Raw genomic sequence first — 14,961 nt, 5'->3', positions numbered from 1 at the left:
AATATTTTTTTTTAAAAGAAGAAAATAAAATATATATATAGTGACAAGATCTCACTATGTTGCCCAGACTGGTCTGAAACTCCTAGGCTCATGTGATCCTCCCACTCAGCCTGCCAAACTGTTAGAATTATATGTATGAGCCACTGAGCCCACCATGTACTTCATTATTAACTTCAGTTTTTCAGATGAGAAAATTGAGGCATAAAGAGTATATGTAACTTGCTCAATACAGCTAAAAAGTTGCATAGTTGATACTTAAACCCAGATACTGCCACCGTAGTTCATATCCTTGACCACTGTACTGTATACTATACTACCTTTTATTGTTGATGTTAGAGATCAAATCTTTCTGTGTTACCCAGGCTGGTCTTGAACTCCTGGCCCCAAGCAATCCTCCCATGTTGGCCTCCCAAAGTTCTGGGATTACAGATGTGGGCCCCCACATGTAGCCTATACTGCCTTTTTGATAAGTCAAAATCACCCGGAGCCTCAACTAACCAATCCTATCATTAATTTCAAATGAAAAAATCTTGCATTTCTGTTGTTCTCTTAAGTTTATTTAGGCTGGAAAATATGAGCTCATTTAGATACATTTAGAAGCCAGAGAGGAAAGGAAACAGCCAGGTAGAAAAACCAGTCATTGGCCAGGCACTGTGTCTCACACCAATAATCCCAGCACTTTGGGAGGCCTAGATGGGTAGATCATGAAGTCGGGAGTTCGAGACCAGCCTGGCCAAGATGGTGAAACCCTGTCTCTACTAAAAATATAAAAATTAGCAGGGCATGGTGGTGGGGGCCTATAATCCCAGCTACTTGGGAGGCTGAGGCAGAAAATTGCTTGAATCCAGGAGGCAGAGATTACAGTGAGCTGAGATCACGCAACTTCACTCCAGCCTTGGTGACAGAGTGAGACTGTCTGAAAAAAAAAAAAAAAAAAAAGTCAGTAAGTGAAGTCATACACCACAGTAATAGGGCTTTTATGCCAAGGCCAGTCCTCTTGATTCCAGTATTTTGCTTAAATAATAAATTACTAAATATTTCAGAGGTTAAAAAGTTTTGAAGTTTGAAGGCCATCTAGTCGTCTGTTCCCCTATTCCCTTCACTTTTTTTTGAGGCAGTTTCACTGTTGTTGCCCAGGCTGGAGTGCAATGGTGTGATCTCTGCTCACTGCAACCCCTACCTCCTGGGTTCAAACATTCTGTCTTAGCCTCCCGAGTTGCTGGGATTATAGGCATGTGCTACCACGCTCGGCTAATGTGGAATTTTTAGTAAAGATGGGGTTTCTCTGAGTTGGTCAGACTGGTCTCAAACTCCTGATCTCGGGTGATAAAGTGCTAGGATTGCAGACATGAGCCACCACTCCTGGTCTTTTTAAAAAAAATGTTTTTCTTCTTTTCTTTTTTTTTTGAGACCAAGTTTCGCTCTTGTTACCCAGGCTGGAGTGCAATGGCGCGACCTTGGCTCATCACAACCTCCATCTCCTGGGTTCAGGCTATTCTCCTGCCTCGGCCTCCTGAGTAGCTGGGATTACAGGCACACGCCACCATGCCCAGCTCATTTTTTGTATTTTTAGAGACGGGGTTTCACCATGTTGACCAGGATGGTCTGGATCTCTTGACCTTGTGATCCACCCGCCTCGGCGCCAAAGTGCTGGGATTACAGGCTTGAGCCACTGCGCCCGGCCTAAAAATTTTTTTTCTTGAGACACAGTCTCATTCTGTCGCCCAGGCTGGAGTACAATAGCGAGGTCTTGGCTCACTACAACCTCTGCCTTCTGTGTTCAAGCCATTCTCCTGCCTCAGCTTTCCGAGTAGCTGGAATTACAGGAACCCACCACCATGCCTAGCTAATTTTTGTATTTTTAGTAGAGACAGGGTTTTACCATGTTGGTCAGGCTGATCTTGAACTCCTTACCTCAAGTGATCTGCCTGTCTTGGCCTCTCAGAGTGCTGGGGTTACAGGCATGAGCCATCGTGCCTGGCCCTGTTTTACTTTTTAAAATTTATTTTTGGCCAGGCACAGTGGCTCATGCTTGTAATCCCAGCACTTTGGGAGGCCAAGGTAGACAGATCACTTAAGGCCAGGAGTTCGAGACCACCCTGGCTAACATGGCCAAACCATCTTAGTAAAAAGTATAAAAATTAGCTGGATATGGTGGCATGTGCCTGTAATCCCGGCTACTCTGGAGGCTGAGGCAGGAGAATCACTTAAACCCAGGAGGTGGAGGTTGCAGTGAGCCAAGATTGGGCCCCAGCACTCTGGCCTGGGCAACAGTGAGATTCTGTCCCCACACCAAAAAAAGTTAGGCTGGGATTGTAATCCCAGCACTTTTGGAGGCCGAGGTGGGTAGATCATGTGGGGTCAGGAGTTTGCCACCAGCCTGACTAACATGGTGAAGCCCCATCTCTCCTAAATGAAAAAAATAGCCAGGCTTGGTGGCACATGCCTGTAATCTGAGCTACTTGGGAGGCCGAGACAGGAGAATTGCTTATACCTGGAAGGCAGAGGTTGTAGTGAGCTGAGATCATGCCATTGCACTCTAGCCTGGGCAACAAGAGTGAAACTCCATCAAAAAAAAATTTTTTTTTTAATTTATATACAGTAAAATTATTATGGGGGTATAGTCATAACTCATAGAATATGACACATACTGTCATATAAGCACCACAACACTCAAGATAGGAAACAATTTCACTCCCCACCCTTGCAGATTTAATCATGCTGTTCCTTTGCAGTCAAACACTCCTCTGCCCCAGACTCCTTAGCAGCCACTGATCTGTTTTCTATCCCTATAACTTTTTTTCCAGAGTGGCCTGTAGATGGAATTATATAGCCATCTGAGCCTTGCCTTTTTCACTTAGCATGATACATTTGAAATTCATCTCTGTTGTTGCATGTATCAGTAGTCTTTTGTTGTTATTGTTAAGACAGAGTCTTACTCTGCTGCCCAGGCTGGAGTGCAATGGTTCAATCTCTGCACACTGCATCCTCTGCCTCCGGGTTGAAGTGATTCTCCTGCCTCAGCCTCTCAAGTAGCTGAGATTACAGGCTCGAGCCACCATGCCCAGCTAGTTTTTATATTTTTAGTGGGGACAGCGTTTCACCATGTTGGCCAGGCTGGTCTCAAACTCCTGACTTCAGGTGATCCACCCACCTCAGCCTCCCAAAGTGCTGGGATTACAGATGTGAGCCCTGCAACCGGCCTTTCCTTTCTGTTTCTGAGTATTCCATTGAATGGTTATACCATAATTTATCTCTTCACCATTTGAAGGACACCTGGATTGTTTTCAGTTTGCAGTAGTTGTGAATGATGTTGCTATAAACATTTATATACAGATTTTTGTGTGAATGTAAGTTTTCATTTCTCTGGAGTAAGTACCTAGGAGTGGGATTGCTGAGTCATGTAACTATATGTTTAACTTTATGACCAAACTGTCTTCCAAAAAAACTATACCATTTTACATTCACACCAGCAATGTATGAGGATTTCAGTTCCTTTGCATCCTCTCCAGCATTGTTTTTGTTAAATTTTAGCTATTTTGTCTTATTTATTATTATTATTTTTTTTTGAGATGGAGTTTCGCTCTTTTTACCCAAACCGGAGTGCGATGGCACAGTCTCGGCTCACCGCAACCTCCACCTTCTGGGTTCAAGCAATTCTCCTGCCTCAGCCTCCTGAGTAGCTGGGACTACAGGCACGCACCACCATGCCCAGCTAATTTTTGTATTTTTAGTAGAGACAGGGTTTCACTTGTTGACCAGAATGGTCTCGATCTCTTGACCTCATGATCCACCCCCCTTGGCCTCCCAAAGTGCTGGGATTATAGGCATGAGCCACCGCACCCGGCCTGTTATTTTTTTTAAGACATGGTTTCACCAGGCTGCCCAAGATGGTCTTGAACTCCTTAACTCAGGCAATCCACCCACTTTGGCCTCCCAAAGTACTAGCTAGGATTCCAGGCGTGAGCCGCCGCACCTGGCCATTTAGCTATTTTATGTAGGTGTATTATATTTTTAAAAATTTGCATCTTCCTGATGACTAATGATATTGAACATCTTTTCATGTGCTTATTTGCCATTTGTTTATCTTTGATGAAGAGTCTGCTCAGATCTTTTGCCTATTTAAATAAATAAATTAAGTAAGTCAGGGTCTCATTATGTTACCCAGGCTTGTCTCAAACTCCTGAGCTCAAGCAATCCTCCTGCCTTGGCCTGCCAAAGTACTGGGATTACATGCATGAGCCATCATGCCCAGTCAGCCCATTTTCTTTTCTTTTTTTTTTTTGATATGGAGTTTCGCTCTTGTTACCCAGGCTGGAGTGCAATGGCGCGATCTCGGCTCACTGTAACCTCTGCCTCTTGGGTTCAGGCAATTCTCCTGTCTCAGCCTCCTAAGTAGCTGGGATTACAGGCACGCGCCACCGTGCCCAGCTAATTTTTTGTGTTTTTAGTAGAGACGAGGTTTCACCATGTTGACCAGGATGGTCTTGATCTCTTGACCTTGTGATCCACCCGCCTCGGCCTCCCAAAGTGCTGGGATTATAGGCGTGAGCCACCGCGCCCAGCGCTTGCTTTTTTTTTTTTTTTTTTTTTTTTTTTGAGAGACAGAGTCTTACTCTCTTGCCCAGGCTATAGAGCAGTGGTGTGATCTCAGCTCATCGCAACCTCTGCTTCCCAGGTTCCAGTGATTCTCCTGCCTCAGCTTCTCAAGTAGCTGGGACTATAGGCATGTGCCAACAAACCCAGCTAATTTTTGTATTTTTTTAATAGAGACCAGGTTTCACTATATGTTGGCCAGGCTGGTCTCAAACTCCTGACCTCAGGTGACCCACCCTCCAAGGCCTTCCAAAGTGGTGAGATTACAGACGTGAGCCACTGTGCCGGGCTGAGTCTGCCCGTTTTCTAAAATGGGTTCTTATTCTCTTATTGTTCAATTTGGAAAAAAAAAATTTTTTTTCCTCCCCCACCAGCCTTTGCAATGAAAATTCTTTATATGTGTGCTGGATACAAGTCATTTGTTGGCTATGTGATTTATAAATTATTTTCTCCTAATCTATGACTTATCTACTTGTTCACGCTATCAGTTTTTTTCTTTTGTGGATTGTACTTTTGGTGTTATATCTAAGTACTCTGACTAACCTGAAGTCTTGAAGATCTTTCCTGTTTTCTTTAAAATGTTGTATATTTTTACATTAGGTCTATGATCAGTTTTGAACTTTTTGTTGTTGTTTTGTTTTTGAGATGGCATCTGGAACTGCAACCCAGGCTAGAGTGGAGTGGTGCGATCTCAGCTCACTGCAATCTCTGCCTCCCAGCTTCAAGTGATTCTCCTACCTCAGCCTCCTGAGTATCTGGGATTACAGGTGCACACCACCATGCTGGGCTAATTTTTTTAATTTTAGTAGAGACAGGGTTTCACCATGTTGGTCAGTCTGGTCTCAAACTCCTAACCTTGTGATCCCAGCCTGCCTTGGCCTCCCAAAGTGCTGGGATTACAAGCATGAGCCACTGCGCCCGGCCCTGAATTTATTTTCGTGTAAATGTGGGCATGGAGGCTTGTGCCTATAATCCCAGCACTTTGGGAGGCTGAGGCTGGAGGATCACTTGAGCCCAAGAGTTTGAGAGCAGCCTGGGCAACATGGTGATACCTCTTCTCTACAAAACATATAAAACTACCTGGGCATTGTGGTGTGAATCTGTAGTTACAGCTACTGGGGAAGCTGAGGTGGGAGGATAGCTTGAGTCCAGCTGGTTGACGCTGTAGTGAGCTATAATTGCACCACTGCACTCAAGCCTAGGCCACAAAGCAAGACCCATTTCTAAAAAAATAAACAGATTAGAGTTGGGTGTGGTGTCTTGCACATAATCCCAGCTATTCGGGAATCTGCGGGCTTGAGGATTGATAGAGGCCAAGAGTTCAGGGCCGTCCTGGGCAACACAGCAAGACACTTGTCTCTAAAAAAAATAGCCAGGTGGGGCTTGTACTTGTAGTCCCAGCTACTCAAGAGGCTGAAGCAAGAGGATTGCTTGAGCCTAGGATTTTGGGGGTACAGTGAGCTGTGATTTCACCACTGCACTCCAGCCTAGACAACAGTGAGATCCCATCTCTGCAAACAAAAAAGAATTCTATCTGGGCTTGGTGGTGCGTGCCTGTAGTCCCAGCTATTTGAGAGGCCGAGGCTGGAGGATCTCTTGAGTCCAGGAGTTCTGGGCTGTAGTGCACTATGCCGATAGGCTGTCCGAACTAAGTTTGGCATCAATATGGTGACCTCCTGGGAGCGGGGGACCACCAGGTTGCCTAAGGAGGGGTGAACCGGCCCAGGTCGGAAATGGAGCAAGTCAAAACTCCCATGCTGATCAGTAGTGGGATGGCGCCTGTGAATAGTCACTGCACTCCAATCTGGGCAACATAGTGAGACCCCGTCTCTTAAAAAAAAAAAAAAATTCCAAGGCCAGGCACAGTGGCTCATGCCTATAATCCCAGCTCTTTGGGAGACCAGGGTGGGCAGATCACTTGAGGTTAGAAGTTGGAAACCAGCTTGGCCAACGTGGAAAAACCTGGTCTCTGCTAATAATACAAAAAATTAGCTGGGTATGATGGTATGCACCTGTAATCCCAGCTACTTGGGAGGCTAAGGCAGGAAAATTGCTTGAACCCAGGAGGCCAAGGTTTCAGAGAACCAAGATTACGTCACTGCACTCCAGCCTGGGTGACAGAGTGAAACTGTGTCTCAGAAACATACAAACCAAAAAGAAAAGAGTGAGTATGATCTATTTCTTCAGAGAAAAAAATCCAAGCCGGGCGCGGTGGCTCAAGCCTGTAATCCCAGCACTTTGGGAGGCCGAGGCGGGTGGATCACGAGGTCAAGAGATTGAGACCATCCTAGTCAACATGGTGAAACCCCATATCTACTAAACATACAAAACAATTAGCTGGGCGTGGTGGCGCGTGCCTGTAATCCCAGCTACTCAGGAGGCTGAGGCAAGAGAATTGCCTGAAAGCCCAGGAGGCAGAGGTTGTGGCGAGCCAAGATCGCGCCATTTCACTCCAGCCTGGGTAACAAGAGGGAAACTCCATCTCAAAAAAAAAAAAAAAACATCCAAATAGTAGTTTATCTTAATTTTTTTTCCATAGGTAACATATGCACATAATACAGGATTTGGGGTGTACAGTGAAAAATAAGATTCTCCCATCTTGGTCTCATAGGCCACCCAGATACCACCATTCCTCCTCCTCCCTCTGTTATCAGTTTCTTGTATCTTTCCAGGAATAATTTATGAATTTACAACTGTGTCTGTGTATGTGTGTTTGTTTGTTTATTTTTGAGATGGAGTCTTGCTTTGTCGCCCAGACTAGAGTGCACTGATGCAATCTCAGCTCACTGCAACCTCCACCTCTCAGGTTCAAGCAATTCTCCTGCCTCAGCCCCCTGAGTAACCTGGGATTACAGGTACCCACCACCATGCCCAGCTAATTTTTGTATTTTTTTTTTGAGACGGAGTTTCGCTCTTGTTACCCAGGCTGGAGTGCAATGGCACGATCTCGGCTCACCGCAACCTCCGCCTCCTGGGTTCAGGCAACTCTCCTGCCTCAGCCTCCTGAGTAGCTGGGATTACAGGCACGCGCCACTATGCCCAGCTAATTTTTTGTGTTTTTAGTAGAGATGGGGTTTCACCATCTTGGTCAGGTTGGTCTTGAACTCCTGACCTTGTCATCCACCTGGCTTAGCCTCCCAAAGTGCTGGAATTATAGGTGTGAGCCACCAAACCTGGCCAATATGTGTGTTTTAATAAATGATAGCAAATTATTCTCCCATTCTATACCTTGCATTCATTCATTGAACAATTTATCTTAGAGACCATCTCATGAGCTTCCTCATTTGTTAAAAAAAAAAAAAAACTTTATTTAGATTATTCACATATCATACAAATCACCAATTTAAAGTGTATGATTCTACAAACCACAGTGCTTCTGTTATTTGTGTTAAAGTATGATTCAGTGGTTTTTAAAAAATACAATCAGGGTTGTTTAGTCATCACAATATAATTTTAGATCAATTTTTTATCCCCTAAAAGAAACCCAGTAGAAGTCAGTCACTTTTCCTTTCCTACATGCCTGGCCATACGCAACCACTAATCTACTTTCTGTTTATGGGTTTACTTATTCTGGACATTTCATATACTTGGAATCATATAATATGTAGTCTTTTGTGACTAGCTTTTTTAGTTTTTTTTTTTTGAGATGGAGTCTTGCTCTGTCACCCAGGGTGGAATGCAGTGGTGAGACCTCAGCTCACTGCAACCTCCACCTCCCGGCTTCAAAAAAGTCTTGTACCTCGGTCTCCTGAAGAATTACACACCCCCTGCCTGGCTAATTTTTGCATTTTTTTGGTAGAGACGGGTTTCACCATACTGGCTGAGTTCAAGGCTGGTCTTGAACTCAAGTTTTCCTTTCTGTAGGATGAATATTTAGGAGTACACTGTTTTTCCTGGGGAGCTGGAGGGGTATTTGATTTACTGTTCTTGGTTTTAATATAATTTACATACAATAAAATGCACAGATCTTAAATGTTTAGTGGGAGGAGTTTGACAGTTGTATAAACCCATGTATTGCCACCCACTCAAATGTGTTACAGTTTTAAAATCCTACCATATCAAGGAATAGTTTAGGAAACTAAGGGTAATGTTAGTCTGGCAGTGGGTGTCTGGTTATCATCTGTTTTTGTTTTTTTTTTTGAGATGGAATTTTGCTCTTGTTACCCAGGCTGGAGTGCAATGGCGCGATCTCGGCTCACTGCAACCTCTGCCTCCTGGGTTCAAGCAATTCTCCTACCTCAGCCTCCCGAGTAGCTGGGACTACAGGCCACGCCACCATGCCCAGCTAATTTTTGTATTTTTAGTAGAGACAGGGTTTCACCATGTTGATCAGGATGATCTTGATCTCTTGATCTCGTGATCCACCCGAAAGTGCTGGGATTATAGGAGTGAGCCACCACGCCCGGCCTGTTTTGTTTTTATAGGAAGAAATAGCTTGCTTAGCCAGAATTCAAAATTAGGAAGTATTGTTTGCTTTTCAGCAAGGTCAATGACAGCAGTACATTTTTGTCTAGTTTCTTAGGGAGAAACTGATTTTTTCTCTTCCCCAGAGGTTCCACTTACTTCTTTCTTTTTTCTTTTCTTTTTTTTTTTTTTTTTTGAGACAGTCTCACTGTCGCCAGGGCTGGAGTGAAATGGCCTTATCTTGGCTCAGTGCAACCTCTGCCTCCCAGGTTCATGTCTCAGCCTCCTGACTAGCTGGGATTACAGGTGCATGCCACCATGCCTGGCTAATCTATTTTTAGTAGAAACGGGGTTTCATGATGTTGGCCAGGCTGGTCTCAAATTCCTGACCTCAAGTTATCCACCTGCCTCGCCCTCCCAAAATGCTGTGATTGTAGGCATGAGCCACTGTGCCCAGCCTCCACTTATTTCATTAAAGTGACGTTGGAGCTATTCCTTAAGGTTATTTCCTAATTTAATTCAACTTCACTGGAAATAAGAAAACAAAAAATAATCCTAATTTTGTAATGTGAATATTCATATTTGGTACTATGTAGATAGGCTGTATTTTTTTGTCTCTAGGTCTTAAGGTCTTGGCCCAATGCACACTCTGCCTCCTGGGTTCAAGGGATTCTCCTGCCTCAGCCTCCACTAGCTGGGATTATAGGCGCCTGCCGCCTGGCTAATCTTTTGTAATTTTAGTAGAGACAGGTATCACCATGCTGGCCAGGCTGCTCTCGAACTCCTGATCTCAAGTGATCTGCCCACTTTGACCTCCCAAAGTGCTGAGATTACAGGTGTGAGCCACCACACCCAGCTCTAAAATTTTTTTTAAAGAGGCGGGCGTGGTGCCTGTAATCCCAGCACTTTGGGAGGCCAAGGCAGGTGGATCACAAGGTCAGGAGTTCTAGACCAGCCTGGCCAACATGGTGAAACCCTGTGTCTACTAAAAATACAAAATGTAGGTGAGCATGGTGGCACATGCCTGTAGTCCCAGCAACTCAAGAGGCTGAGGCAAGATAATTGCTTGAACCCAGGAGGTGGAGGTTGCAGTGAGCCGAGACTGCGCCATTGCACTTCAGCCTGGGTGACAGAGTGAGACTCCTCTCAAAAAAAAAAGTTTAAAGAGACAGGGCAGAGTGTGGTGGTGGCCCAAGCCTGTAATTTCAGTACTCAGGTAGGCTGAGGCAGGGGAATTGCTTGAGGCCAGGTGTTTGAGACCAGCCTAGGTTGCATAGCAAGACCCCATCTCTACCAAAAAAAAAAAAAAAAAAATTAGCTGGGTGCAGTGGTGTGCATCTGTAGTCCTAGCTGCTTAAGAGGTTGAGATGGGAAAATTGGTTGAGTCCACGAGTTCAAGGCTGCAGACAATCATGATTGCACCATTGCACTCTAGCCTGGCCTACAGAATGAAACCTTGTCTTAAAATTAAAAAAAGAGAGAGAGAGAAAGATTGAGCCAGTGTCTCATAATGTTGCCAAGTCTAACCTCAAACTCCTGGGCTCAAGCAGTACTCCTATCTCAGCCCCTGCATTACTGGGATTATAGGTGCATACCACCACACCCAGCTATGTCTCCAGATGTTCTAACGGAAATTCTCATTCAAACATCTTTTTTTTTTTTTTTTTTGAGACGGAGTTTCGCTGTTGTTACCCAGACTGGAGTGCAATGGCATGATCTCGGCTCACCACAACCTCCGCCTTCTGGGTTCAAGCAATTCTCCTGCCTCAGCCTCCCGAGTAGCTAGGACTACAGGTGTGCACCACCATGCCCAGCTAATTTTTTGTATTTTTAGTAGAGACAGGGTTTCACCTTGTTGACCAGAATGGTCTCGATCTCTCGACCTTGTGATCCACCCGCCGAGTCCTCCCAAAGTGCTGGGATTATAGGCGTGAGCCACCGCGCCCGGCCTCAAAAATCTTTATTATAAAATGTCTCCACTTATTTTGTGTGATACTCAGTGTTATTTGGGAAGTCCCTTGAAGATTGTGGGAGTGTTTTGAGAGATACAGTATGTTCAGTGTGAGGCTAGAGTGATGAGGATACAGTTTGATAATCTTTAATGGGGCTTTTCCATAGAACTTGTGTTGGGAAAATAGTTAGCTTTTATAATATTAGAACAGCTATTAGCATGTTAAGAAAGGTTTCTCTGCTGACTCCTATTGGTAATGTTTGTTGATAGAGAAGAGGAGAAGGAGGCCACATATAGTTAAAACAAACAAGTGATCCTAACACTCTGCTGTGCCTTTCAGCTGGTTCTTGGCCAGCAAGTCAGCCTAGTCTATCTTTTTTTTTTTTTAAAAAAAACTAGTACATACTTAGTTGCTTTTATTGAGAGTAAACCAGGAGAACATGATTTCTTATATTATTATTATTATTATTTTTGACAGTCTCGCTCTGTCGCTCAGGCTGGAGTGCAGTGGCCTGATCTCAGATCACTGCAAACTCTACCTCCTGAGTTCAAGCGATTCTCTTGCGTCAGCCTTCCAAGTAGCTGGGATTAAAGGCACTTGCCACCAAGCCTGGCTATTGGCTAGTTTTTGTATTTTTAGTAGATACCAGGTGTCAACATGTTGTCCAGGTTGGTCTCAAACTCCTAACCTCAAGTGATTTGCTTGCCTTGACCTCCCGCAGAGCTGGGATTACAGGCGTGAGGCACTGGACCAGGCCAGATTTCTCATATTAGAAAGTCAGACAGTGTGTTGAGGAAGAACTCAGCACTAGGGAAAAGAGTAGAATAGATACAGATAGACATTTATGTTGCCAACAAAGCCATTGACATAACCTCTGCAGGTTCATATCCCACAATTTTGCCCAATAAAATAGTCCATATGCTGTTAGCTTTTCCCTGACAGCAGACATTCATTTCATAAGAAGATGGTCTAGGCTGGGTGCAGTGGCTCACACCTGTAATTTCAGCACTTTGAAGGCCAAGGTGGGTGGATTACGAGGTCAAGAGATTGAGACCATCCTGGTCAACATAGTGAAACCCCATATCTAATAAAAATACAAAAATTAGCTGGGCTTGGTGGTGTGTGCCTGTAGTCCCAGCTACTTGGGAGGCTGAGGCAGGAGAATTGCTTGATCCCAGGAGGTGGAGGTTGCAGTGAACTGAGAACGCGCCACTGTACTCCAGCCTGGTGACAGAGCGAGACTCTGTCTAAAAAAAAACGAAGATGGTCTATATATGCCATAATCATCATTAATTAATTTTCAAAGTTGCTTATAAAAGAGGTGGAGATGTTTATCTTGGCTTCCACTAAGGAAAAGGAGATATATTTTTCCACATCCAGTTTGCTTGGATCCTGGTTGGTAAAGAGGTACCAGGCCATGCAACTAAAATGATTCCATGGCAAGGATATTGCTTGATGCTAGTTGTTCATTTACAGGTAGCTTTTGAAAATGGCTGCCTCTCATTTCACCGGGCTCACAGCTGTTGCTGATGTAATTAAAGATCTAGACACTCAGATAGCTGTAAGTAGGTTTGAGGCTACTGTGGGCAAAACTTGGTGAATGTGCTTCTGATTGTCATGACCCCCAAGCTGACGTCCACAGAGTAAACCTCATGGCTCTAAGATTCAGGAGTCTCAGCTGCTTCAGGCTAGGGTGTCTGCATGTACTTAGATTGCTAACACTCCGAGAAAAATTGCTGTTGACAAAAAGGAGTTTACTTTTAACAACAGCTAAAATTTATGTTTTTGGGGCATACCCCCGACATAAACTTAAGCATGTTTGAAATGCCAAAATGAACTAGTCTGTATTGTTAAGCTTTGTGACTGATTTTTTTAAAGGATGTGATTGTGCCATGACTTATTTGAATTTAACATTATTTGATACTTTAAAAATAATGCATGTAGTACTTAACTATTTTTACAAAGTTCTCAAAAATGTCTTGCTTATTCTAGTTTATTTTTATTTTATTTTATTTTATTTCATTTTATTTTTAGACAATGTCTCACTCTGTCACCTAGGCTGGAGTGCAGTGGTGGTATGATCACAGCTCATTGCAGCCTCAGCTTCTTGGATTCAGGCAATCCTCCTCCCTTAGCCTCCCGAGTAGCTAGGACTACATGCTAAGTGAGTCCAGTTAAGTGGGATTTTTTTTTTTTTTGAGATGGAGTTTCACTCTTGTTGCCTAGGCTGGAGTGCAATTGTGCAATCTCAGTTCAACGCACCCTCTGCCTTCCAAGTTCAAGCAGTTCTCCTGACTCAGCCTCTCAAGTAGCTGGGATTACACATGCCACCATACCTGGCTAATTTTGTATTTTTAGTAGAGACAGGTTTTCTTCATGTTGGCCAGGCTGGTCTTGAACTCCCAGCCTCAGGTGATCTGCCTGCCTGGGCCTCCCAAAGTGCTGGGATTATAGGTGTGAGCCACCATGCCCGGCCCCTAAATGGTTTTTTGTTTGGTTTGTTTGTTTGTTTGCTGAGACAGAGTCTCATTCTGTTGCCCACGCTGGAATACAGTGGCATGATCTTGGCTTACTGCAAGCTCTGTCTCCCATGTTCAAATGATTCTCCTGCCTCAGCCTTCCCAGTAGCTGGGAGGGATTACAGGAGTGTGCCACCATGCCCAGCCAATTTTTTTGTATTTTTGGTAGAGATAGGGTTTCACCATGTTGGTCAGGCTCATCTCGAACTCCTGACCTCAGTTAATCCACCCGCTTTGGTCTCCCAAGGTGCTGGGATAATAGGCGTGAGCCACCACGCCCAGCCCCAGCTAAGTTTTTGCAGATAGGGCTTCCCTATGTTGCCCAGGCTATTCTGTAACTCCTGGACTCAAGTGATCCACTACAGGCACCCAAAATGCTGGGATTACAATGAGCTACTGCACCCAACCCTAGTTTATTTTTGTACGTAAGATTCCTTATTTCATTTACTTTCTTCCTTGTTTCAATTTTGTGGTCAATTTTATTTAACATTTAGAGAAGAGATGGTTTCTAAATGTCAGGTGAAAGCAAAAACCATTCTTCATTCCCTCAATTTTTAACATGTAGGTATTAAATGGTCACCATTCCATATATACTGAAGAACTCTCAAAGTCTAACAGACCTGATTTTACTTGCTTTTTTTTTTTTTTTTTTTTTTGGTAGAGATGAGGTCTCACTATGTTGCCCAGGCTGGTCTTGAACTACTGGCCTCAAGTGATCTGCCCACCTGGCCCTCCCAAAGTGCTGGGATTACAGTTGTGAACCATTGCACCAGGCCTCTTTTTACTCTCAAGACTCATTCTTTATTACAGGTTCTTCTAGAACTAATTCTTATGCTTTTCTTCTTCAGTTAATTGGCCTTGGTCCTCACAGCTCCAAAAAGAAACAGGATCTCGATAAGCTCTATGAGCTGAAGTCCAAAGCTCGGCAGATTATGAACCAGTTTGGCCCCTCAGCCCTAATCAACCTCTCCAATTTCTCATCCATAAAACCGGAACCAGCCAGCACCCCTCCACAAGGCTCCATGGCCAATAGTACTACAGTGGTAAAGATACCAGGCACTCCTGGGACAGGAGGTCGTCTTAGCCCTGAAAACAATCAGGTATCATCCTCTTACTCTTTCTTCCCTGTAGCCACCTCTCACCTGTTATTTCAACCTGTAATACTTAAGAGATGTCCATCTTATATGCTGCCTTTTTCTCTTAGCCGAAAAGGTCTTTTCCGTCTTACGGATTTCTAAGTTTTTTGTTTGTTTGTTTTTTTTAAGGCTAGTCATGTTTGTTTGTTTTAATGTAAGTAGAGACTATATTTGGGCCAAATTTGAGGACCCCAACTCAGGAGACACAGATTCAGTTTGCCCTGAATATATGATCCTCTAACATTCTTTAGCAAATTATCATGTACAGTGTTTATCAAGTTTTACTGTGTTGTATATTGTTGTGTGTATGCATGTATCCATCCATCCATGCCTGTGGTAGGTTTTTTCTTTCAT

At 44.0% G+C, this 14,961-nt stretch overlaps 1 protein-coding gene across 14 annotated transcripts in view; it reads left to right on the top strand.

Annotated features, from left to right (window-relative positions):
- TAF12 (TATA-box binding protein associated factor 12) overlaps nucleotides 1-14,961 on the top strand; it is a 54,705-nt gene that overhangs the window by 14,877 nt on the left and 24,867 nt on the right. For 9 of the 14 annotated variants that reach the window (XM_054259019.2, XM_009000760.4, XM_035308403.3 and 6 more), the window contains one exon: nucleotides 14,320-14,571. In XM_054259019.2, the coding sequence (XP_054114994.1) occupies nucleotides 14,404-14,571 (168 nt within the window). In that variant the 5' untranslated portion in view covers nucleotides 14,320-14,403. Of the gene's footprint in view, nucleotides 1-12,428; nucleotides 12,514-14,319; nucleotides 14,572-14,961 lie in introns of all 14 variants that reach the window. The other 5 variants (XR_013519896.1, XM_078330921.1, XM_078330922.1 and 2 more) reach the window with 2 other exon arrangements.

Source organism: Callithrix jacchus, chromosome 7 (assembly GCF_049354715.1).
Source record: "Callithrix jacchus isolate 240 chromosome 7, calJac240_pri, whole genome shotgun sequence".
NCBI classification, from domain to species: Eukaryota; Metazoa; Chordata; class Mammalia; order Primates; family Cebidae; genus Callithrix; species Callithrix jacchus.
Note: the sequence above shows the minus strand (reverse complement) of the source record. Positions and strands in the feature narration are given on the sequence as shown.